The 25,998-nt window shown below is 47.6% G+C and overlaps 1 protein-coding gene across 1 annotated transcript in view; it reads right to left on the minus strand.

Annotated features, from left to right (window-relative positions):
• Nucleotides 1-274: 274 nt before the first annotated feature.
• Stg1 (stargazin-like protein) overlaps nucleotides 275-25,998 on the minus strand; it is an 82,411-nt gene continuing 56,687 nt past the window's right edge. Inside the window, exons 2-4 of the mRNA XM_077670727.1 lie at nucleotides 12,335-12,427; nucleotides 9,941-10,081; nucleotides 275-8,889 (exon numbers count right to left, since the gene is read on the minus strand). Of these exons, the coding sequence (XP_077526853.1) occupies nucleotides 8,246-8,889; nucleotides 9,941-10,081; nucleotides 12,335-12,427 (878 nt within the window). The 3' untranslated portion in view covers nucleotides 275-8,245. The remainder of the gene's footprint in view (nucleotides 8,890-9,940; nucleotides 10,082-12,334; nucleotides 12,428-25,998) is intronic.

A 25,998-nucleotide genomic window follows, 5' to 3' on the forward strand; every position in this document is an offset into this window, starting at 1 on the left:
GCCGCGGCCGGGAATCGAACCCGCGACCTCGTGCACAGCAGCGCAACTCTTTAGCCTTGTGATGATGGGGCTACTGTTGTTGATGATGACGGTGATAACGATTATGTCACGAGGAAGTTTTCTTGCTGTTTTTGTAGGCAGGCAGACATCTCATGTGATGAACTAGCTTTTCTGTTCAAACAGCATTCCTGTACTCGCCACCAGCCTTTTCTTAAAGTTTCTTACCCTTTCTCAGGTGCAGAGGACTGGAGGCGAGAATCCACTTCGCACCACCAACTCACCAACGCAACCCAAATTGAGAGACGACACGGGGGCCAGAGATTTTGTACTTGATTTTTCTTTCTTTATAAAGAAAACAATACATCAGTCAGTCGGTGAAAGAAGGGCGTTCATCCAGACCCCATGAACAACAAACATGTTTAAACCTTGCTCTGTGTAAACGTCTAAATCGCGCCGCTTGTTTGGCACAACTTGAACCCCGGGGCTGCGCAGACCATGGCGGCCGAGCGGCCGGCCGGCCGACAGGAACCGAAGCTGCACCGTCATGTCAGCAGAAGCAAAACGCCTTGCCAACAGCCCAAAAGATGATAAAGATTGTGTGCCTTACGTTAACTCTACCAGTTGGCCCTCGGGAATATTCGAGTTGCCCACTCAAACTTTGTACGTGTGCGACGCTCAGTGAAAGAGGACCGATTTTCCAAGTCGAGAAAATCCTAAAAATTCACGCATCTCCACGAAGTGAATCATGACAAGTAGGCGACGCACTGGGGATCGTTCTTACTGTAAATCACCCGTGACATTGCCCACTCGCGCATGTAAATGAGCGACAATGCGTGTGTACAGTATATACAATTCCAACCCAATCCAATCCGATACAATTAAATTTAATCCAACCCATTTCAATCCAATCCAATCCAAATCCAACCCAATCCAATCCAATGCTCCTCGCGCATGCGCAACACTGTGAATACGGATGCCAAGCCCCGGACAAAGCGAGGTCCTAAGGTGCTTCGCCCCTTAAAGTAATTTCCTAAATTTAAGGTATTGTAAAACTAAGAAAGCACTGAATACCAGAGCCTAAGTATCTGTGCATACCAGAATAAGTCTCTGAGATGGAGCTTCGAAACAAATCAAATTTCAGCTGCGTCTCCTTCGTTTGCTGTTTTAGGGAACGAAAGCCAGTTATTACTGTTTTTTTTTTTTCTAAACGAGAGAAATGTAGTGCAAGTGCAGCCTTCGGTTCCTCTCGGACGCCGCCGCCTGCCGCCAGAGGGCGCGGTGGAGATATATTTTGATCCGCGTTGTAGTGCTAGCAAACTTTCTGTAAAATCCGCCCGCCTTAATTGCATTGCATGACTCGCTGGTCGCTGAGTGATCGCCTAACGCTGCGGGAATTGCGTGCTTGACAAAACCGATCAATTTCCCCTCTGCAGCAATACAAAAAAAGAAAGAGGTTGTGGCGCATACACAATCGCGAACCCTCGCAAGCGGAAGTTGCATACGAAGAACCGCGCAATAAGACCCGACCGAATAACACATGCACAGCGTTCAATAACTTTTAAAGTTCTAAAATAGCAAACCGTAGTCCCACGACTCGCACCCACCGGAGCTTTCTACCCCGTTTTACCAACTCCATACAGCGCGTCCTAGAATTTGTATGACCCAATCGTGTGATCGGGTACACAGAGAACGTCCAATAAGAGCACCGGACGTGCCCGTAAGGTGTGTCCATCCGCGGTGGATGCAACCTTGATCGTCTGTTCACAACACCGGAACAAATAGGAAATAGAACGACAGTTGCAACCGCAGCCTGTTGTTGACTACATGGGATTTCCTTCGTCAAAGCTGTCTAATTCTGAAGACAACAAATTCACTTACTGGAATGTCTTTAAAAGGTATTCCACCATTTTCGGCGCAGTTGATTTGGGTAACATGTGCAGACGACACACGTTTTGCCACCGGACTACTTTTTTTTCCGCGCGTTGCCAACGCTTTGACGAACTTCGCAGCCTGTAAGGAGTCGGTGAAACGGCGTGTGCGTCATTAGCTAGTTTGTAGAGCACGGTCACGGCAAAAAGAAGCTCGTGCAGCTTGAAAATCGTGGCATTTTTAGCTTGGGCGTCTCCCTGGAAACAAATTTAGCTTACTGATTTTGTGACAACAAATCGACGCTACTGCTCACGCCATCCATGACCGATGCGAGAGGTAGGCTGTTCATAGGGGCTAGCAATGGCACAGAGTCCGCGCAATCGAGCTTGTTCATTTGTTCACGCTCATTTTGTTCACAGTTGCCTTGTTCATTGGCTCAGAATTCGCGTAGCCGAAAGCAAGTGCGATTCGCACGTACTGCGCAGCAAAACAGCGCATGCTCACTCTGGAGCAACGGAAGATTTCGGCGACGTTTCGTCTTATGTTCCCCGCGTACGTATGTACAGTCTGAGTCAATATCACCTGGAACACTTATAACGATTGCATTTTATACGAGCCATGCCTAAGGGAGAAACACACGTACGGAGAGCGACCCGTTTCCGCATGCATTTCTCTCTGCAGAAACCGGTCCGGCGCTCGTCAAAAACCAGCATGAAGGATGCCGAACCGGTTCGGTAGAGTAAAAAACTGGTTTTTAACGTATAACGTACTCTTTAGTACTAAAGATTGCTTCCCCGCAAGAAGACCCGCTGTGCAGGGGTGCACCCTTTACAGGCCACTTGCTTCGTTGTACTGGCGTCACTTCCGTTACGGATATGACGTCAGTGAAATCTTTGTGTATCCGGGAATAAAACACTTCCGTGTTAAAAAGGAAAAAAAAAACGCGCAAGGAAACGCGACGTTTTCCGCAAATGTGTTTCACCCTTCAACAAATACCCTTAAGGTATCTATTCTTTCTGACACATTTTACCCGCACAGTTAACGCCTGAAGTGCAGGTGTCGACGTTGAAAATACCTGAACAAGAATTGTCGTTGCCGGTTACGATAAGCGCCGCTGTACCGCTTTAACTACTTGAAATAAAACACGCTAATCACCGAGTCACGCCAAACGACCTGACTCTTGTTATTAAGGTTCGGTTCAATGTGCACCCTGACACGTGACGCACCAAACAGGGCCGCAAAAAATCCTCCAACCTTTTTTTTTTCTTTTGTACACGTACAGCCCACGTGTCGTAGTGTTGGGTGAAATGACCAGGTACTGTCAAGCAGAAATAACGTCTCTCCGCCAGCTAGGTATGTACAGCGGGGTGTCGCGAACAACGCATTTTTGTCCATTCTCCCCTTCGACGAGGTTCTATGTGCTGTGTGCCGACGGCCACCAGATCAGCGGCTTTCCGTCACTATAGCCTCTCTGATTGGACGAGCCAGCGACGCGTGGTTTCCTCTGACTTAACCCAAGACGGGGTGACTTATTTTAAACTTCTATCTCAATTAGAAGACTGGTCGCTGATTGTTCTGCCTGCTTGCCGCATCACAAAGAAACATAAATGGCATAAATGTCCCTACTTAAATCCTCGTATTTGAGCTGTGATGTTTTTGTTCGTTTGAAGTTAACTAAATCTAACTCTTTCCTGAGTATTGTTTCCGTTCTCATGACATGATTTAGTCTCATTCGTCCAGGCTGTTTCATGCAAAGTTTTCCGCAGACGAGTACGGAGTGTTCACGGACGCAGCGAGACCCCGGATGAGATCAACACAATGAACTATAGTGTGTTCAAAGGTAGGTTAAATGGAACCTCCTTTATGGTACTTTGGGCCTGTGTGGTGGCACAATATACCATTGAAAACGTTTTTGGTATATTATTTATTTTGAATGAGTAATCCTTAAGGGATATAATTCACCTGTGCTGAAGACAGGAATAAAAGCAAGCTGCACATAATGATGATGCTCATATTTATATGGTATCCCAAATAAAATGGCTGTATTCTGATTCAGACGAGTTAGCTGTGAACAATTAAGGATGAATGAATCAGGAAATTCTGGTTGGTTTCTGGTGAAAACCTCGGTGAGAACAGGGTAAAAAACAGGCGCGGATATAGCTTCACTTGCACAAGTGCAATATATCCTTTTTTTGCTTTACCATTAGTTGTTAATAGCTAGAGTAGGGATAACTGATGTGTTCGCCGTGATTCTTGAACTCTTTTCATTCCCACCTCGGCTGGACTCGTCCATATCAGCAGAGGCGCTTGACACGCAGCCGCAGCCTGCGGCGAATTTCCTTGAGATCGCGAGCGCGCGCGTGTGTGTAGTAAGATTGGTGTGTATAGGTCACATAACTCTAGGTGCCAGTACAACCGGGGTAGCTTGTGTTCGCCGAGAGCACGGTAAATAAAGGCAGGTGCCATCGACCTTACCTTCCCGCAAGCGCACCGACTCCGCTGGAAAGCGCCACAGGATGTTGGGGAAACCTTTAAGTGATAAATTGTAAAAAAAAAATGGGCCAGTAGGTACACATTCTTGATGATGCAGCCACGGGAACTGTCGAAACAAAGAGGAGGAAACACTTACACAAGCGGTGTTGTCTCCACTTTGTACTTTCAGTTAGTGCTGTCGCACCAAAGGCTGCGGATTACAGTATACCACGTTCCTGACGTTGGGGTATACCTCATTAGAATGCGCGTGTCACAACTGTGCTAACGCTAACAGTGGTTGTTAACAGACTCAGTGGTTGTTAACAACGGTAGCATCTAATATTTAAAATGTTTTTTGTTTGTGCGTTTATTAAAGTGTTTTAGAGAGTTTTACAGTGGGTGGCGTAACGCATACAGTTGCAAACTATTTGTATGTCAGCAAAATATTAGGTAACCCCTTATTTTTCATTTTTACTCAGTTAGAAGACTGTATATTAAGCGATGCATAATGTTTTGCGCAATTCCGTGCTTTGTTTAGGATAGTCACATGTTTGCAGAGTTGTTTTCAATGCGTAGGAGAAAGTAGTCTGCTTCCATTACTAGGTTTACTTTTTTCCGCTCATTAATAACAACTCTACAAACCTCGCATGTGCAGCGGTGGTGCATTCGCTAGAGAAACGCAGCATAACCTGCTTTACGTGTGTTTAACCGACTCGGGAAAGCTGAATCCACTCGCCGACAGAACGCCTGCAGTTTTGCAGTTTCCGCTACGTTGTCGTCAGTCGTTACCGACGCTAGCGTACTTCGTGACGTTGGTTTTTTTTTAAGTAGGCCATGATGAAAGTTACATCGTCTGTAGCGCTTTTCGCCGGAGTCGAGCGCGCGCAGTACAGGCGAACACTGTCGCACACATAGCCAGCACCCTGCGCGAGGAACTCAGCCAACGAGGTGAAAAGAACATTGCTAGTTTGACTAGTACAACAAACAAGTGTGTCTCTTTCCAACTATCATATATAACGGTATGAATGGTTACACAAGCGAAAAAGTGAACGCTCTGGTAGTAAGCTAAAACCTCTTTCCCGAAGATTCTCGAGGATATATAACCCTGGTCATGTTTTGAGCCATCGCGTGTCATCGGGTAAATGTCCTGTCGACGCATTGTGGCGCCGGCAACAAACGATGCCTGATTGGTCGTCGACAGTTGCGTGCACCGGAAGCGGGCGAGCCCCGCCCCATAGGATGCTTCCGGTCGGGGCGCAGCCGCGGTGTTGTGTATCATGGCACTCGTGCGGAGACAAAAGGTTAAGGGGTGTTAACAGGAAGTGAATAAGGGTGACAAAACAAACTCGCCAGCTCTGGCGAGACACGTGACAAAAAAAATGACAGTTGGGCGTGGCACAAACGAGAAACCTGTGAAGAGGAGGGGGCGGGGCGAGTGACGACGAAGCTACGTAGATGAAATACGCCGGTGCTGACCGCTGCCGCGTCGGTGTCACTCGCACATTCAAAAAGCACAGGTCGAGGAAAAAAACACACTCACTAACACACGTGGAGGTCCGTAGGGCACCGAACGAGGCTCAAGCGACGAAGTGCGGCTCCTGAACGAAGCGCCGTGCTTCGCGGTGATATGCTCGTGAGCCGCACGGGGGAGTGAAGCCGCCGGAAACCGGCGGCCACCGGCTGCGTCACTTCCGCCTCGCCGGATTGACCGCGCTGCGGCGCCGTGCTCAGAGAGGGCGCCACTTTGAACCGAGCCGCGTTTGTGCCGCGGTCTGAAACACACCGCCTTGCGTTAAAAAGTCTCCGCTTGAACAATTCGATGATGCTTGTGAAAGGAGTCTCTTTGAAAGTCACGTACAAACATTGCGACGACGACGACGACGCCTGCAGTGGCGTCAGTCCACCACTTTGGGGCGCCGGAGAAACCACGTTGCTAAGCCTTGTTGAGCCGCCGGCAGGTCGCGCCAGACGCACGAGTGGTGCTGCCTTGGCCTTCCGCCCGTTCTGTAGGGGCAGTTGAAAAGCCTACGCGATCGCTAACCTCAAATACACGCGAGAAAAAAGTTTGTGAAGCGGGATACTCTTCGCAGACAAGGGACACGCTAGGGATTATCACTAACATAGTATGAAGACGTCCTGCAGCCAACGCCATCAACGATCGCCCTCGCGAAGGGATAGCCCGACCGGAGATGACCACTCCCCGCTCACCTGTACATGTTAGTAAAGTTGAGATAAGTACTCAACTGAGGCTAGCACGAGGGCGTTCTTGCTAAAATCATTGACAATTCCAGCTGGTCGAACACGTTTGTTTTTCAGCACGCGTTGCCTCCGTGTCGTCCTGGTCTCACAAGCAAATTGTTGACATCCAATCGGCAATGACAAAGGTCAAAAACATTGGCCGTAGGAAGCCACCACACGCGTCTGGCAGTTTTCAAGACAACAAATTGAGTGTAATAGGATGACTGAAGGTGAAGGAAGGGGTATCTATAGACACCGGGGAACAGAAAAAATGTGCGGCGCGAAACTTCGACTGCTCCTTCCAAATGCAAAAAATGACAACGCTGCTATTAACGCAAGTGAGGGGTGATGTTATCGCTGAACGGTTCTTTTTTATATAACGGCAGCTTGGAGAGTGCGGCAGAGGAAGGAATCCTAGCTTGGGACAATCGATAGCTTTCAAACAGACGGCAGGCTGGAAAACAAAAGCCCACCGGCCACCCGTCTGCGCTGGAGTAGGCGACGCAGCGCTATTCATTCCTTACCTTTATGTATTCGCACAGATCTATCACTAGCGCAGCCTTCGTTCAGCGCGAGATGCATCTATGTACAGACAGCTACCGCCGATGCGTGAGCTTCAGCACGTAGTCGAGTATCTCAAATGATCACTCACGATATACAGTCACCTAGAACACGCCATACTGGCCGAAGTTTGTTCCCTGCGCTCGCAGCTCGGCAAGCAAGCGGTCACTGGTGCGCCTGTGTTCCATTTGTGTAGTATGAGACAGTGAGACTCAGAAATAGGCCAATGAAGCTGCACCCTTGAAGCCTCTAGACAAACCGTGAAACCACAGAATAAACCTTGAAGCCACTAGACAAACTACAAAACTAAGCCTACATGTGCACTGAGATCACTTCTTTGCACAGAAAATTGACTGAACAAAAAAGATATTGCTGAGGAACAGCTTCAATTTCTGTTAAGCACCGGCGTTCTGCACGAGCTGGTTTAGTGACTGTTAATAAAACTTAACAAACTTTTCACCTCACAAATACTCAATTTGAGTGGCAAAAATACTAAGAGCAAGCGTACCATCTGGTTGCAAAAGTTGCGCGCGAAGCGGCAATTTTCAATGCATGGCTAGATGGTAGCGGATGTTCTAAACAAAACGTTAGAAACGAACAGTATTAAACCATCTAGACCATCTTAGCTATCATAAACGGCGCTGAAAAGATATCTTGAGCTTCGCCTAACCAGCCTGCCCGATACCGGGAACTCTGCACAGGCTTAAACAGAACCCGCCAGTGCAGACGTAGAACTACTGACCGTTTGAAATTTGTCTTCATGTTTTGCAATTTGAATGCCAACCTCCTAGTGCCTCCCAACTAGATGTGAAAAAACCGCAGTTCTTCATTCCGCTCGTACAACACAAAAGATGAACCGTAGGCCGTGTTCTAGGTGACTGCAACTGACGTATCTGAGCTTCGAGGATTTTGGCCGCGAGTCGAAGCGCCGTCGAGGGCCCTCCTCCACGAACCGGAACACCTCTTCCTCGCGGCCTGTCCCAACACTCGGGGTTTGCATTCCTAGAGACGCGAAGGTCCTTATTTGCAATGCACGACAGAGCGGGTTGCCGACAGCCCGACCCCAACGACTCGGAGACCTAAAGCCGATCCTGCGGAGGCTCTCTCAAACGGGCGTGGTCCTGCGCAGCGTCTCGAAGGAGAACTCGCGCGAGTACTCCCGCGTCAGGTTGTCGGCCGTGGTGGAGACCGTGTTGCAGGTGGTGTCCCTCGAGAAGGGCGGGAAGTTGTAATACGACAGGTCCCTCATCGACTCGGACGCCGGCAGGCGAGGCCTGCCGTGGTGGTGGAGCCTCGGCGGAGGTGAAGGCGGCTCGAAGGCTAGCGACCCGGGCTCGGACACCGCGTGTTGGTGGTGCCGGCGCGCGGAGGAGCTCCGGGCGTGGTGGTGCAGGCCCGGCGGGGAAGACGACGACGAGTGGCCCGACGGGAGCAGCCTCTGGCTGGGCCCCACGGAGGAGTGTCGCTGCAGAGGCTGCTGGTACCGGCGGCAGCCGGGCAGGTGGTCCACGGGCTTGAGCCGGTCCAGCTTTTTCTTGAGCTGCTGCTGGTAGCGCTGGATGCAGAGGAAGATGGAGAAGGTGCCGGCCAGCTCGCAGGACATGAGTCCCGTGACGGCCAGCAGGAACGAGTAGCCGTAGCTGTAGGTGAACAGGGGCTCCTGGAAGGAAGACTTTGGCCGCAGTTTGGAGCCGACCTCGGCTTTGAACGTCGAGATGTAGATCACCATGCCCACCAGGATCATGAGCCCTGTGCGTAGAAGCGGGAGAGCACGTTGCGCGTGAGGGTCTCGAAACACAAAGTGGAGCTCGGTTCTAAACGCCAGGCTAAACGTCGGCAGCATACACTACAAACGGCTGACGACTTAGCAAGAGGGATTCCTAATTATACGTAGTTTAGGAGTTGACGCCATACATGTTAAATTACAGATTTAAGAGCTCGTGATACAGTATAAACATCTTCTTGCCTTGGCTTCTGCAAAAACGTTCGAAGCATCCTGCAATACACAAGCTGCCATACGTGCTCTTCTATCAGATATTGAGCATGAAGAGGCAGCGCGCGATTTCGTCCGCTTGCTTTGCCATTCAAAGCACTTGTAGAACGCTCGCTTTTACGTACGCACGTGTGCAATGCGAGCCACTAAAGCTCTTTTAGGGCCCAACAGGGATTATATTACCGCAAGTACATTTTTACTGTCTCACGTGACAATAAGGACAAAAAGAAGCTTGTTAGTACCATCACAGGGCAGTAGTGTAGCAAAATTCACCCAGGAAGTTTAGGTTGTTCCCATTCTTAAACTGGGCCAGCCAAGGAGCTATTTTGTTTGCACGACTTCTGCAGTTTCTCAATTCTACAGTTGCTCAATGAACTTGTTCATGCGTGCCGGTCTTATCGGGAAGGTATCTTCGATTTTATCATTTCTACTGCCGAGAACTGCCTTTGAACAGTTCGGTATTACTTTCCCTCATGGTACTTTTATTGCGAGAACCGTCCTGCAATCCTGGGCAGTTTGGGGGCAGTCCAGAATTGCCCCCAAACTGCCCAGGACTGCAAGGCTGCTTTCGCAATGAAAGTGCCATGGGGGAAAGTAATACCGAGCTGTTCTGGGGCTGCCCCCAAACTGCCCAGGACTGCAGGACTGCTCTCGCAATGGAAGTAGCATGGGGGAAAGTAATACCGAGCTGTTCTGGGGCAGTTCTCGGTCCTGGACTGCCCCCAACTGCCGAGAACTATTCTGGACGGATAAATTGAGGAGGCCTGTACACAACCGCTATGGGCATACAGACAGTAGGAGCGTTACCGGAGAGTATGAAGGCGATGCCTCCGGCGAAGGTGAGCACCCTTCCGCGCCGAAACAGGTGGCCTAGGAAGCAGAGCAGCTCCCCCACCACCAGCACCAGGGCGCTGATCAGGATGAAGGCCGAGGCGCGCTTCACTGCGTCTGCGCACGCCACACACGCGCGGGAAATTTGAAATGCCCAATCCCTTGTTAATTTACCAGCTCAGATAACAGGACTGGGAACCAGAAGTAGTACTGTCCTCCTCTTTATTGCAGGGGTAGGTTTTTTTCGGTTATGATTGACATACGATAGCAAGCTCACTATACTCCTAAACGTCATTCCGCCTTCGAATGCTGTTTTCACCAAAAAAGGGTGAGAAGTATCGATAAACCTCGGAATTTTATGCTACGCAATGTCACTAGTGACGTGATAGGAGAAACTTTTAAAACAGGGTTATTAGTGCGTTATGCCCGAGTTAGCATTAAACTGGCACAGTGAAACGAAGCTAGAGGCAGCTACACAATAGCACAATCATGTTTCTTGGCTGCGGCTCTGGTCACCAGCCGCCAATCGCACAAGGAAATCCCTGTGACTTCATAAGGTCTGGGGACGAGAGTGGCTGATGAGTCACCGCTGCTCCGTCTGTTTCCCTTAATATCGAAATTATTTACTGAAGTTTGCGATAATATTTGTATTCTTGGATTTGGGACAAAGCGGTCTTTGTAATGAACCAATTTGGCATTATGTCTTCATGGGCTGTTAACTTCATTGATGTCTAACTGGTCATTGCGATGCAGACGTTTGGAACCTATGACTTTACGTATTATATGCGTGTGCCCAAAGTAGACCATGCAAAGACAGAAACTCATATTATCTTTGTGCAGGCAGCTTGGTTCGGGACTTGAGCTGAGGGCTGTTTTGGGTCCTTGGTCGCGTCCCAGTCAGGCTACACGTGCAATCAAAGCTCTCTTGGAGTTTCTTCGGAGCACAGAACTGGACAGAGCTTTGTGATTGAAAATTTTAGGCGCATCAAATGACATCTGGTTTTCAAAGTTTTCAAAGTTTCTCTCTCTCTCTCTCTCTCTCTCTCTCTCTCTCTCTCTCTCTCTCTCTCTCTCTCTCTCTCTCTCTCTCTCTCTCTCTCTCTCTCTCTCTCTGTCACGTCCCTGCCTCGCCTTCATTCTTGTCCAGGAACATAAACAAGACCATATATGGTTTCAACCGCATACCTCTTGACTTGCTAAGGTAGCGGCGCTTTCTACGACGTTTTGCAGCCTTTCGTCTTTTTTTTCGAATGCATAATACACGCCACTAGGTATTCAGGAAAATGTGTTAACGAGCACGCTTCTTGGCTTCTCCGACGCCCTAGCTTTATTTTTATCAAATTGTTTATTTTTTTATTAGAAGCCCAGTCTCCCTAACTTTGTATCAAACTGGGCGCTTATGAGGGGAGGAAGCGACGCTTCGCAAGTGAAGAAATGCATCTGGATGTCTCCAATTTAGGTTGTCGCTGTGCATCAAATAGTGACTGCTTTTGGCAGAACATTTATATGTTTAGGCAACATTATCAGTTTTGGTATTTTAAGCCCCATTTTAAAACGTGTAATAAAAAACGCATTATTTCGTCTTAAACCTCAACTAACATGTGGATTTCCATGACGACTCACAATAGTCTTGCCTCTTATGTAAACGAATGGATTTTATTCTGAACTGATAGCAATGTCTATTCCATATTCCTACAATATATAGCTCCTCGTTACTTATAACTGCCGACTGGACCTATAAAAGCAAGCTGTGCTCATTGCGCGTGTTCAATGTGCGTACATTTGACTCTGTGCCTTTTCTGTAACTTTCGCCCTACGTCTAGACCAACCAGAAACTATCACCTTCTTAAATTTACCCCGATTTTCGCACGCCCTACCAACTTTAAATTTCCTTTCTTCCCCGTACTTTAAGTTAATGGTGTGCCTTCCTGGCCGAAACATTCTTAACAAATAATAGTCGCCAGTTCATTAGACAGCCCGTTGAATAATTTGTAATTCCGTCAACAACTTGTGATGGGCCTCGTTTACGCCTGGTTCGCTGTTATTGTGTAAAACTTCATCTTTCATGTCGGAGAGTTGCGTGAAATCGACTCGCTCGTTTGCGTCCTTGTTCCTTTCTCATTAGTATTATTTTAAATAAGCACTGACATGTCTGTTCTCTTTTGTTTACTTTGATTGTTCGTTGCTTTGTTATCACTTGATGTTCTCTTTTCCTTCTTTATATTTTTCTGTTTTCAACGGGTTCCTTACAATGATGTATGAACAGACCACTCTTTCTTGGGACTCCCATGACCTCCAGTGTGGTAAAAATGAACGAGTAAAAGTATAGTAAGGTGCTCCTCGAATCGCGAAGCACGGTGGCATACTCACAAGGTATTGCCATCGTGGAGTCGTTGGGATCGGGACTGTATTCCTCCTTTGGAAAGTAGTCGATCAACACGCAGTGCATATCCGATTTGCCGGCTGCGCGAAAGAAAAGAAAAGCGGCGGCTCATATTAGAAAAGTAGTTATCAAACGTTTTGCGAATGTATTGAAGAGATTCTCAAAGCATTTATTGCAGAATAGAAGACGCCACACCTCACCGAAACATTGATTTTCTTAGGGGCGATGCCCCTTAGCGGCTGGGGCTGTTGGTGTCTCCTGTCGTCGTAATCGTCGTCGTCGTATTCGTCGTTTGTCTCACATAGTCACGGTACTAGAACACCGGGAAACTCGTTTACGCCTCGCGCTGGAGCACTTCGTAACGCGTATTAAAAAAGCACCGGGACACTCGTTTTTGCCTCCCTATAGAGAGCTTACGCCTCGCGCTGGAGCGAGTCGTATCGCGCACTAAACAAACACCGGGGCGCTCGTTTACGCCTCGCGCGAGAGAGCTTCGTGCTTCAAAGACAAAACATTTCTTACAGCAAAGCTGCATACCTGTACCCTCCAACGGTTGCATACCCGTTGGCAAAAACGCCAAGGCGCCAAGAATACACTTATACACTGCACGCTTCGCCCTTTCCCAGGCTGCACGTTAGTGGAGATGGCCCCGGATTTTTTTTTCAATGTAGGGAAAGTTGGCTTTGCAGAAAAACATGTAAGCCCTTCTCTATCTTTTTTAGCAGCAGAGCTTGTTTAATTCTAGTTCAGCCGTTTATTGTTACCAGAAAAATCACCAAGAAAAGATAACGAGCGCACGTGAGCGTGCGTCTCGTGAGGAGCGCTTGTCGTCGTCCGCCAGCTCTACCTTTGAGAACACTCTTCCCAGTGTACGTGGTGTGATCTCTCACATGCTGTTCTCCTCCTGAGTTTTCGTGCGTTCACGCCTGAAGTGGGGAGCACAGACGCCGAGTTCGCGCTGCATACTTCGAGTTCTTGAAGCCAGTTGTAGCGGGTTCTAGCGCGTCCTAACGCGGTCCACTGCGGGCGAGATGTGAAAGCCTGTGGATGAAACGATCCGGGCCTGCGGCCAGTCATGGAGAACTTTCAGCGGCAAGTTTGGAAGTCTATGCGAGGTGCAACAGCCGGGTATCCGACGAATTGAGGTGACCGTCATCTCTGCTGTTTCTCCGGCCTTGCACCACCGGTGCCAGCTGCGCCATTTTTTTTTTTTTTTTTTGCCCAGGGCGGGGTTTTCAACATCGCATTTAAAGGGGCCCTAAATAGGCTGCCAAATGTTACGATTTTGCGTGCGCAGTCACTGGAGTACTATCCAAGGAACGTCATGCCGCAAAAATTGTTTAAATGCGTTAAGTATTAGCCGAGTTATCGCTCATCAAAAGGGGCCACCGATAAGGCCTGGGGCTCTCCTCCTCTAGTAGCTCCTCCGAAGCACTGTGGAAGCCGCGACGTCATCGACCCGGCGCAAGACCACCGAGAGAAACAGGGCAATCCATCACCCTCCTTGATGTACGTGCAGTCATTGGCTGCGCCAAGCCTTGTGCGCGCTTTTTTTTTTTTTTTTTTAGCACTCGACGCGCATGCTCCGCCCACCAGATTCCGGTTGCACGGTGAGCGCTGTCGCTGTGGTTCGCGTTCGCGGAGCCGCACTGAGCAGTGTCTCGTGCGTCATACAGGCGCGTCAGAGCCGGAAAGAACTACGTCAGAGCGCGCAAGTGTAGCGGCAAGGTATGGTTGGTGAGCCAGGAGAGAAAGTGAAATCTTTTTTTCGTGTTTGTGCGGCCTCTGCTTTACGCAGAGGTGTAATATTTGGTACACGTTGTCGTGAAGGGGTACTCTAGCGATTGCGCGATTGAAATGGCGACCTTCGGAAGCCTATTTAGGGCCCCTTTAAGCTGAGATGAACTAGAATGCACGGAGCAGGTGCCTCATACTACAGAATTTTGGAGAAAGCAAGAATAGATATTTGACTAAAGCCGCGCGTCAACGTCAAAACCGCTTTCTTGGCGTACGCCAACACTTTCACCGGTTCCCGGGAGGACCATGGAGCATCCCAGGTTAAGAACCACGGGGTTAGAAGGTGGCTGGACGAAAAACGCAGGAAAAGTTGCATCTATTAACGCGATGTTATTTCTTAACAGCACATGCTGTTGACCCTTTCATTCATGTAGTAGTGCGGTTCGACAATGTTCATATATAAAAGCAAGGACAAAAGATGGCGACAAAAAACTGCAAATTGGTAAAACAATGTTGCCTTTTTGGGCATTGTACTGTTGACTGAGGGTGGAGAATAAATTCAACGTCGTTAATAGTTTCACGATTAATATAGGGAACCATAATTAACCATAGTAAAGCAAAGAAGCAATTTCGGTTGGCGAAGGCCACCATGGCCGAAACGCACCAGGGGCAACAAAAATTTCCTGATGCCCTTGTGAGACAGCTGTTTATTATTGCCTTATTTGTGAAAGAACTCCAAACATACGTATTTTGTGCAAACTAAGGAAGCTTTATTGTTTGTTTAAGCAAAATGCTCCACACAGACGTTACTTGGGCTCCTGGACTAAGGAGCTAAACAGCCACATCTACCTCCCTGAATAAAGTTTGTTCTCTCTCTCTCTCTCTCTCTCTCTCTCTCTCTCTCTCTCTCTCCTCTCTCTCTCTCTCTCTTACTCTCCCTCCCTCCCTCCCTCCTCTCCTCTCTCTCCCTCCCTCCCTCCCTCCCTCTCTCTCTCTCTCTCTCTCTCTCTCTCTCTCTCTCTCTCTCTCTCTCTCTCTCTCTCTCTCTCTCTCTCTCTCTCTCTCCTCCTCAAAAACGTTCTCTACGACTACGAAGTAAAATACGCTTATAACATGATAAACAGCTCGCGCTGATGCACCCAGGTTTTTCTGGTTTGAACTAATTGAATGCAACGCGAAGCCGCAGTATTTAGATTCCCAAACAACTTCTTAGGAAGAGTGCTGTTGAGAAGACCTGCGAGTTTAGAAGCCATTGTGCCGGTCCACTAAGAACGCCCCAAGAAACTTGAAGGCCGTCTCCACGACCTATTAATTTTCTCCGTTTAAAGGCTTCCCAAAGAACCGGCGTCAAAAGATGAACTCAAGGCTTGACTCGGTTGGAACTAGTTGCACCGTAGACAAAAAATACAGCAAGACACTAAAAATTCACCACTTCAACTGACTGTTTTAATCTTCGGCGCAGAAATCATAATATTTCAAGTATGCGCTGCTGCGTATGGGGCTACCTCCCCTGAGGCTTACGAAAGCATTCACTTCTCTATTTCTTCTTTTTACGATTGTACGATGAAGCGGTTGGGATATGTTCGTCGGAATTCTTCGCATCTTTCATCGGCAGAACACGCTTTGCGGAAAAGCCAGAGAGAGAGAGAGAGAGAGAGAGAGAGAGAGAGAGAGAGAGAGAGAGAGAGAAAAGCAAACGGAAAGGCCGAGAGTTTATCCACGCTTAGAGCCCGGATTGCTACTCGACACCAGGGAAGGGGTGTGCAGGGGATGAAAGAGAAAGCAAGCAAAAAAGAGGGGAAAAGAGAAGGGCCGCGCACACACTTCCATCCCTTTTCGGGCACTATAGTCCTTTGGCTAAGCCTGTTTCCTTCAAAAAACGCAAAAGGGCTTTTGTTGCCTTCTGCGAAGTCGATTCTAGGGGTCGGTGTCCTAGAATAGTCTCTAGTGTGAATGGTTCACTTTCTAGAGAAAGCCATGTGGACGAAAAACCAGCGAGGGGGCGTGCGGGGGCTACCACCTGTTGCAGCGTTAGATTTGAACCTTGCGCTAACTGCAGTGTTAGAATCAGAAGAGTAGTTGCATTAATGAGGTGACACTCGTCACCTTACTGATACAAATGGGATGAAATAAACATTCAATTGATTAATGAGCCCGTGTAGCTTCCCATTTGAAGCGCATATGGTGGGAAGAAATCACAGTGAAATTAACCGGGAGGACAATTTTGTCATAGTGCTGAGTTTTTATTTGCTTGTTATGACTACTTAGTCCACAGCGGAGTTGTAGATTTTTCGGAATTTCCGTCTGCTGTCATTACATGAACCAATACTGTAGGAGTACGGTCACAGAAAACGGCTCTAACTCTGTTTACCCAAGTTGACCTCAAACGAATGTGTGACGTTTGACTTTTCTTGCGAATACATAACCGCGGCGAATTTTATCTTAGCCGGTGTTATGGAAAACTAACAGTGGCCATTTTAATGCACGTAACATGAAGCCGCCGCTCACAAGACATTCCAGCAGTGTCACAAGCCCATTATGAAACAGGCACCCCTATGTTTGTCTGCAAAAACAAAAGTGCAGCCCTTCCAAGTTTCATTCGACTAATTAACTCAGAAGTAAGCAAAACAACAAATTACAAAAGAAACATACATAATTTCTCTGTTGCAATCAATTGGACTACACCCCGAACAATATGGTCGTAAAAACTTGTTGTCAAATAACCTCTGCCTTTGTCATGCATTTTGGAATAACATTTTCGTTGGTATTTCAAGAGTTTCCCTATACAATCATTTCTGCAGAGATCAATAACAATTGATTTTTCTGCGAGCGGGTGGCATTGTTTGTCATCTAATTTTCATTCATTCATTCATTCATTCATTCATTCACATATTCATTACATACAACTGTGTTTATTTATTGAATAAGTGAATCAACGAATGAACAAATCAACGAAAGAACACTGCTGTTCGCCACTTGTTAAGATTCACCCCACCCCCATTACCATGCTCGTAATAAGGCCTATTGTCTCTATCTAATTCATTCATTCATTCATTCAAAAATAAATGAATGTACTCATTGAATTAGTGACGAAACGAACGAACGGACGAATGAATGAATGAATGAATGAATGAATGAATGAATGAATGAATGAATGAATGAATGAATGAATGAATCCTAACAAGAGGCGGACAGCAGCGTCCGCCACCGTACCTCTTCCATTCAGTCTTTCAGTCATTCAATAGCAAAATACATGCAGCAGTAATAAAATTTAATTACCGACGAGTAATCAGGGAATAAATGAATGAATAAATGAACTTAAGCAAAAGATGGACGGGAGCTTCAACCACCGTGCACTTCGAATTCATTCTCTAAGTCATTCAGCAGTAATATATTTCAAGCTTAGGTGAATTAATGAATAAACGAACGAACGAACAAACGAACGAACGAACGAACGAACGAACGAACGATCGAACGAACGAATGAATAAATGAATGAATGAATGAATGAATGAATGAATGAATGAATGAATGAATGAATGAATGAACATCGACAAGCGATGGACAGCAGCGTCGGACACCGTCATACACCCCCAGCACCGAGTCCCTTTATTGGGCGAAGAAAAGGCCAGTGTGAAAAGAGAAGGGGTGGGGCGTAATAGATTGGCTCGACCATCTGTTGACAGGGTTCCCCCCTCTCCCGCGACTCGCCGGCGGGCGAAGCGGCCCCGTATTGCCGGGCGAGCGAACGAGGCCTCCGCCTCGCATCTGGCGCTCAGTGGCGACTCGCTTGCTGCTTGCGGCCGGCCACTTTGGTCGCGCCACGCCGCTCCCTTATTAATGAAACTTCACGATCAGGTGCGCCGCCCAGGCAAGGAGCCGCCGGCCCCGGCACGGATGAGGAGGATGGAGAGGAGGAGGATGCAAGCGGAGCATCCCAGGGAGGAAGAGAGCGCCGCTCCCGCCTGCTCTTCCCTCCGCAGCATCTTCCTCCTCCCTCCTCCGGCCAAGAGCCTCGCCACGGCGCCTGCGCGGTGGCCCGATGCGCCGGATGCAAAAAAGCAGGCCACGCCGGCGTTTTCGGCATCGCGGGATGGAAGAGGATGCTCCCGCTCTTCCCTTTCTCCCTCTTCGCCGCCGATGTATCCGCCGCTGCTCGCAGGCTCAGCTCACTCTTGACAAAAGGGTCCGCGCTGTCATCGCCCATTGTGTGATGACGCGGTTTGCTCCCGATATTGGTCGTTTGCTCCGCGGGGGTTTCGCTTTCCGACTGACCGCAGACGACTGGAGCGATTTCACTCCGGGAATCCGGCAACGCTTTATTTAAATGTTCGCTGTTGGAACAACTGTTCGTTGCGATTTAAATTGGTCGTGGCGATTTTCAAGCTCGCCAGATGCCCTCCGCTTTTTACCCGAAGCAGGCAGCCTAAAAACCTGCAAGGATGGCCTGTTCGCTAAAAGGTGGCTTAACATTTATTTTTCTTGGAAAGAAAAAAAACGATACCCATTCTGTTTGCTTTGTAAAAATAACATCTGTGCTTGTGTTGTCCGTCACGTGGTGTGTCGCCGGTTCCGCGCAGCAGTTGCAATTTAGTCTTAAGGGATCCCTAACAACGTTATTTTCAGACAGTGCGTTCCTATCGTTGTTCCGGTGTTGGGGGTTAGGACCTGTTGCGAAGTTCAGCGTTGCAGACGTGCCTGAGAATAAGTTATATATGATTCTTAGCGCTTTCTTGATGAATCCATTCGACGAAGGAGGGGCCTTTAGGGGTGGAGCATCTCAGGGCCTCGGCCTGTCGGCGTCTCATGTCGTCGTCGTGTTTTGTTGTCCCGGTACTAAACCCCGGGTCACTCGTTTTCCAAAGCCTCGCGCTAGAACGTAACGCGCACTAAAAGAACACACCGGGACACTGGTTTTTCAACGCCTCGCGCTAGAACGCTTCGGGCTTCAAAGACACGAGACTTTTACAGCAACGCTGTATACTTCTATCCCCCAACGATTTTATCACCGTGGGCAGAAACGCCAAGGCGCCAATACACCTGTACACTTCATACTTCGCTCCACTTCAGGTTTCACGTTGGTAGAGATGGCCCGGAATGTCTTTTTGAAAAATTATATTGTGAATTTTTATGTGCAGTGATCACTATGGTGCATTTTGAACTAGTAAAGTAATGTCCCAACACTTACGCCTGTTTAAAACTACCAGGAAGTATGCCTTTAAAATTCCGTAACCCTTGGTCGACCGACTATCATGGTACAAGACTAAGTCATTCCCGAAAATTTGGCATCGGAGGAAAAATGAGTATTATAGATAACTAACATGAGTGTAAAATTCCCCGCATTTCCCCGAGGGGAAGAATGTGAAAGTGCGAATGCACGAGTTGAATTTGCGCGGTTCGGTAATGTTCGCGAAAGAGAGATCACACACACACACACAACTACAAAGAAAGAAAGATGCATTTATTCACAGACACCTATTTGTGTTGTCGTTGTACTTGATTGCTAGAGCGGATCTCAGCTTTGAAATTTCGTGTCAGTACTCCTTTAGGCAGGTGCATTAGCCCTTCTCACGCCCGATTCTTGGCCAATCCCCCACGTGGGTATGTGCCATGTCAGCGGCCAGGCAGCGCGCGTCCATCTCCCCCCGTTGCCAAGGAAGACGAGGAGATTCCTGGCCAATCCCTCACGTGCGTATGTGTCATGTCAGCGGCCAGGCTGCGCGCGCCCATCTCCACGTGCGCGGACATCGCCGGTGGACGCAGGTTCAGGGTCGCTTAAGAAGTGCATTGCACTTAAAAAATGAGTATTATAGATAACTAAGATGAGGCAGATTTCGGCGCACGTTAAAGATCCCCTGGTGGTCAAAATTAATCCGGAGCCCTCCACTACGGCGCGCCTCATCGCCTGCGTTGCGTCGACGCGGTAAACCCCACAATCAATCAATCAACTAAGATGAGTGGGAAATAAAAGGGAACCGAGGAGCGAACCTTGGGTTATACCAAATACACCACCACCGTATGTCTTTGCGAGCATATTGGTGTCGTCAGGAATACAGGAATCGAGCTACTGGACTCTTTTTGCGTTCATTAAAATGTGCGAAAGTTTAGTTTAGGATGAAGTTGAGGAACCCAGTAGAACGACTAGCGGAAAGCTGAGAGAAAAATGAATGATTTGTTTGTTATTATTTTGACGCAACGATTTCGTTTGCTATGTAGAGCAGCTAAGTCACTGTCGCTACTCCACGCTCGAACCAACCTTGAGCGGTACGAAAAAAGTTTTGATTTCGAAGAATGAGCCAATGTGGGTGATATATACTGGAGAATGAGAGGCTCGTTGAATGAACACCGAAAGGAAAGCCAGTGGTAGACAATAGTAGAGAACGCCAAGGAGGCCGTAGGGGAAGTAGTTAAAAATTTTCTGGTAGCCAAGACCAGGGCATCCCGGACTAGGGACGCCCCTCCTGGGCAGGTGTATTAACAGCAGTGCCAGCGCTCGTAAAATAAACATTTATTCCTCCTCCTCCTCCGGTGTAAAGAGAAATGTTGAAATATTTGAAACGAAGGCAGTTTAGGAAGACATACGCGGTTGGCACCCGTACTCAGAACGGCCACACATTTTCTTTCGAACATTAATTTAAGAATTTAAATTGCAATTAAAACAAATGACGAACTACCTCTCTTCCTGGACGTTGACTGCAGGCTCACATAATGTATGTATGATCGTACGCATGTATGTATGTATGTATGTATGTATGCATGTATGTATGTATGTATGTATGTATGTATGTATGTATGTATGTATGTATGTATGTATGTATGTATGTATGTATGTATGTATGTATGTATGTATGTATGTATGTATGTATGTATGTATGTACGCACGTATGTACGTATGTATGTATGTACGTAGTATAGACGTGTACGTATAGACGTTTGTGTGGGAGAGAGAGAGGGTGTAGATGTTAAAAACCAGCGGAAGTATGCACTCTGACCATAAATCCCTGAGCTGTAGAATTGTTGTTAAAGGAAAAGGAATAACTTATCGAGGACATAGAATGCGTAATGTCTTCGCTAACGCATGCAGCAACCAAAAGGCTTTGTTTAATTATGGTATGTCGCGAGTCTGTGGGGGAAATTTCTCTATGCCGTCACAGAATCTTGTTTGTGCGATTGGCGCCAGCCGGCCTAGGCCACCCCCAAACAACATGACTGGCGGATTATGAAGGGACCTCTAGTTGTATTTTATCGTGTCACTTGAATGCTAATGGGCAGTTCGCACACTGATAACTGTTTTAGTACTATTCCATGACACGTCACTCCCTGCCCGTATAACGTCACTGTAGCGCGAAATTTGAAAGTTACGCAATACCTTTTAAAGTTTTGTTTTAAAAAAAACGTCTTTCATAGCTGCAATGAAGTTGAGTTCGTTGCTAAAAGCTATGTTTTTTTTTAAATCTGGCGATGTGTATTACGTCTTCATGTCTTCCTAAACAATGAAGCATACCACAATTTCTCTCCAGTCGGAAGCGACTGGAAGCGTAACGGTTAAAAGCAGGTGACGACGCTCCAGCTCCTTCGGTGAACAACAGGTTCTTCTCCACCGCTACAAAATGTCTCGCTCGAACGAAATAGCTAGAACCAACCGTCTCTCGCACTCGCAAGCGGGACAAATTGCGCGGGAATGAGTCGTGCCGTGAGGTTTATTTCGGAGCGTGACCGTCACACATGGGCTGGGGCCGTGAGACAGGCGTGTGCGCGACGTAACGAGTCGAACGGGAGTTCCGCTTGAAAACGTCGCCGTTGTTTCCCCGGTTCCGCTGTTTTCCCTCGGTCCTCCGCGCACACAATTGCTCCTCGGTGGAAGCTCTTCCGGTAGTCGCCCTCCTCTGAAGATCCCGCGGGAGCTCGCTAGCGAAGTGCCGCGGACGGCACGGTTGTTGCGAGGCCCTTGGGTCCGCGGAGACTGCTGGAGCAAGCGGCGAAGCTAGATTGCCGGGTTGTAGCGGTGGGGAGCCCCGATCTCGCACCTTTCGTGAACTTTCCGAGAATGCGTGCACTGACATTTTTAATGCGAATACGAAAATTCTTCGTACGTGTTTTGGAGCTGGCGGAAGCATTATGGCTTCCCTTGGTGATGCAGTGAAATCGCGTTGATAAGTTTTTTAGCGGGATCAGTAAAATAAAACGTATTGTGCGAAAATTGTATCACCAAGAGAGGTTAAAAAGAAGGAGTATAATGGGCATACACTCTCATTAACTCACGTTTTGTGAGCAACATTGAAGAAGTTGGTCAATATCCGCTGCACATTTTTTTTTCCATCGTCCAGAAGTAAATCTATTTGAAAGGTAAAAAAAAAAGCTGTGGTTTATTCCTCTGTCATAGGAATCGGTAAATACGAAAGTGAAATGTGCAGCAAAATCTGCATCTGAGCATGATTTGCGGTTCGGCGGCTGTCTTGTGGGTGTGCTTGGCGAGCGACGTCCTGCTTGCGGGTCGCTTCGGCAAAGGTGTACTGGCGTCATTTCCATAACGGATATGACGTCAGTGAAATCATGGTGTATCCCAGCATAAAAACGCTTTCGCGTTAAAATAAAAACCCGAAAAAGAACAACCCAATTATAACGCACTATTTAGTACTAAAGGTTGCTTCCCCGCAAGAATACCATGTGTGCAGGGGTGCACCCTTTACAGGCCGCTTGCTTCGTCGTACTGGCGTCATTTCCGTGACGGATATGACGTGAGTGAAATCATAGTTTATCCGGGAATAAAACACTTTCGTATTAAAAAAGAGAAGATGCCATTGGGTCACGCAGCTCTGCATTCGCGATGAAGCTACGAAGTGCGTCCGGGTGCCTCCCTTTCTGTTGAGCACCGGTCGCCATGCTGTCTCGATCATCTAATGTGTCGGCGTTGTCGCCGTCGTCGTCGTCGTCGTCATCATCATCATCATCATCGTCATCATCATCATCGTCATCATCATCCACAACTGGGGCCACACCAAAGGACTACGCACTGATATCTTGCACGGTACGCAAGCTCGCCCGTCATCAGCACACGCAAACTCTCGTGACGTAATGTCCACGTCTGAATGGTCCCATTCCGTGATTGAGCTTCGGCGGCTCTACAACATGCAGATCGTGGCTTCTTGTAACGCATTTTAAGCTAGTGTACCGAAGAATAAACGTAGGATTTCTAGAAATGTCTCTCAAAATCCACTTTCGCTGTCGCATTGTCCAATTTTCGGCCCAAATGTGATCGTAATAAACGCATGAAGATGCATTATTTTAAAGGGACGTCAGCTGGGAACGAAAAGAAAAACGCATTAGGCCGGAAAACTTATTACGCAGATTAGTATCAGCGACATTTCCACTGTACTTATCAGATACTTCTTTACGTTTATATCGTGTTTGTGGCTCTTCCCTTTTCTTCTTTCGTCATTTTGGAGCGAATCGCATCGATAGCCATATTGGCTACACTTCAAGCCACAGCCTGAAGTGTGGCTGGGATGCACAGCTGTTGCACTCACTGTCACGTTCACCTGTCGCGTGATATACGTGATATGACGTCACCGTCACACGCACTATGCGAGACTTTGTTCTGCCGTTCGCAGCGTGCTGATGTAGCGCCGTGGTGACGCTTTACATTACCAACCGGACACTGCTCTGAAATCCCGTGTTCAGATTCCATACGCACGTAAATGTTTCTCACTCTTCGCAACGGCGGACAACAGCAACAACGCCGAAAGAGCTCGCGTCACCGTCGGGGGCGCCTGTGTCAGCGAAACGGCTTCTAGACCCAAGTGGCTGCGAAGCGTTCGACAGAGAGTGTTCTGCCCAAATAAAACAAAGGAAGTGACCATGCTGCTTGTCAAGGCCTGGCCATGCGGAGAGACGAGTGGAACGCGAAGAGTGTCGCGGTGGCTGCGGCCGCTTTCGGCGTCCGACGGCAGCAACACGTCATCAAATACGTACGCGCTGGTCGCACCCGGCGGCGCAGCACTCCCCAGCAAACCAAATCGTTCTTGGCTGCTGTGAGATCCGCGGCCGTGTCGCCCAAACGATCCCGGTCTACAGCCAAGATGCTAACGTAGGAACTCTAAAGAAAAACCCGAATCAGTTTAATCACGAAACTCTCGAACGGCCCGCATCAAAACTTGAAAACTTCGCTCGCAGCGCAAAAATCGCGCGAGAAACCAGCGATGTTCAATTGGACAATAATGTTTTAGAGCTTACATTCTACCAATGGATACTTCAAATTGTTTTACTCGCATACGCACGCACACACATACCTGCCCGCACACACACGTGCGTACATTTCTGAACAACACTGCGATGTGTAAGTCAGCATATGCGGCGTTTATTTATCGTAACATTCACTTGTAATAGGTTGCGAAGCTAGGATGTCTCAGCTATTCAATTTTATGACGTCAAATCTTAAAATGAAAATGGCTAACCTCGAGTATATGTCAGAAATGCTTAGTGTGGAACTTGAACCTGTTTCTATAGTTGCAACCGGATATATCCGCCATACAGAGGCGCATTTAAATTGCCATACCGATAAATATGGCACGAGCGAATGTTATCTTCAATGTGCTTGCTGCTTATTGACACCCTTCAGGTAGTTTTCCTTATGTTTAAAAAAGGAAGTCACCGTGTTCAATACAGATTATGTACAGTTCAACATTAAACATAGCTTTTCTATATCTGCCTTTTACTTAGGGTTGTCATGCTGCGAATGGTTTGGTGAACTGTCCTAATACACCGTTGATTTTAATCGCGCGCGTACTCATGTAGCAAACAGGCGTGCTTCTTTCCTGCAATCTTTCTTGGCTACGAGTCCCTGGGGATGCGAAAACGATGCCTCGTGGAAGCGGCGCATTGCGGCTTCGCGGAATCACAACGCCGCCCGCGAGCAGAGCTTGCCTTTTAAATTAACTCAATTATGCGCGGTGGAAATCGTCGGCACTTTTTTTAATTGTATTTGGGCATGCGGCTCTCATTTTCTTTTTCTGTCAAGCTTTCCGCCTGCTGTACAGAAACGCCGTGGCCGTGGACTTGCCCTAGAAGCACCGGCAAAGTCTGAACAGTTTTTTCTTCAACTTCCATGACACTGCCCTCATTTCGAAGTTGTGAGTTCTCCGACGCGAGCTAAAAAATAGACCGCCGTCGTACGCCAAGCCTCAACCAGCTTTCTTTCTACTTCCTGCATACCGACGGCCATTTTTGTTAAATCCCCGATTCTCAGCAGAGAATCACGTAAGCTCCTTTTGTTTATGTCAACACTCAGAAACCTTCAAGCTAAATCAACGCCCGTAACATCAACTAAATATGTAAACCGTCGATATGCAAAATATCGCCCTATTAGAGGTGTCTCATGGTTCCCACAGCTAGGCAATCAAAGAGAGGAAATAATTCCCACTTTTAACTAAGCATCGCCTACAACGAAGCCAATTCTTGTCCCGAGAGATTCGTTATAAAGAGGATTCTCTATTGTGTACGGAAGCTCCTTGTAATTGTGTACGGAAGTTCGTTTGAGAGTACTGGCTGACGCATCAATTCTTCACTTCGATTCCGTGCGAATGCTACGGTATTCAAGGGGGTGAATGCAAAAACTTTTTATTGATTGATTGATTGATTGATTGATTGATTGATTGATTGATTGATTGATTGATTGATTGATTGATTGATTGATTGATCGATCGATCGATCGATTGATCGATTGATTGATTGATTGATTGATTGATTGATTGATTGATTGATTGATTGATTGATTGATGGATGGATTGATTGATTGATTGATTGATTGATTGATTGATTGATTGATTGATTGATTGATTGATTGATTGATTGATTGATTGATTGATTGATTGATTGATTGATTGATTGATTGATTGATACTTGCTCTTGTGCAACAA

Source organism: Haemaphysalis longicornis, unplaced genomic scaffold (genome assembly GCF_048455015.1).
Source record: "Haemaphysalis longicornis isolate Haplotype H1 unplaced genomic scaffold, Haemaphysalis longicornis Haplotype H1 scaffold_5, whole genome shotgun sequence".
NCBI classification, from domain to species: Eukaryota; Metazoa; Arthropoda; class Arachnida; order Ixodida; family Ixodidae; genus Haemaphysalis; species Haemaphysalis longicornis.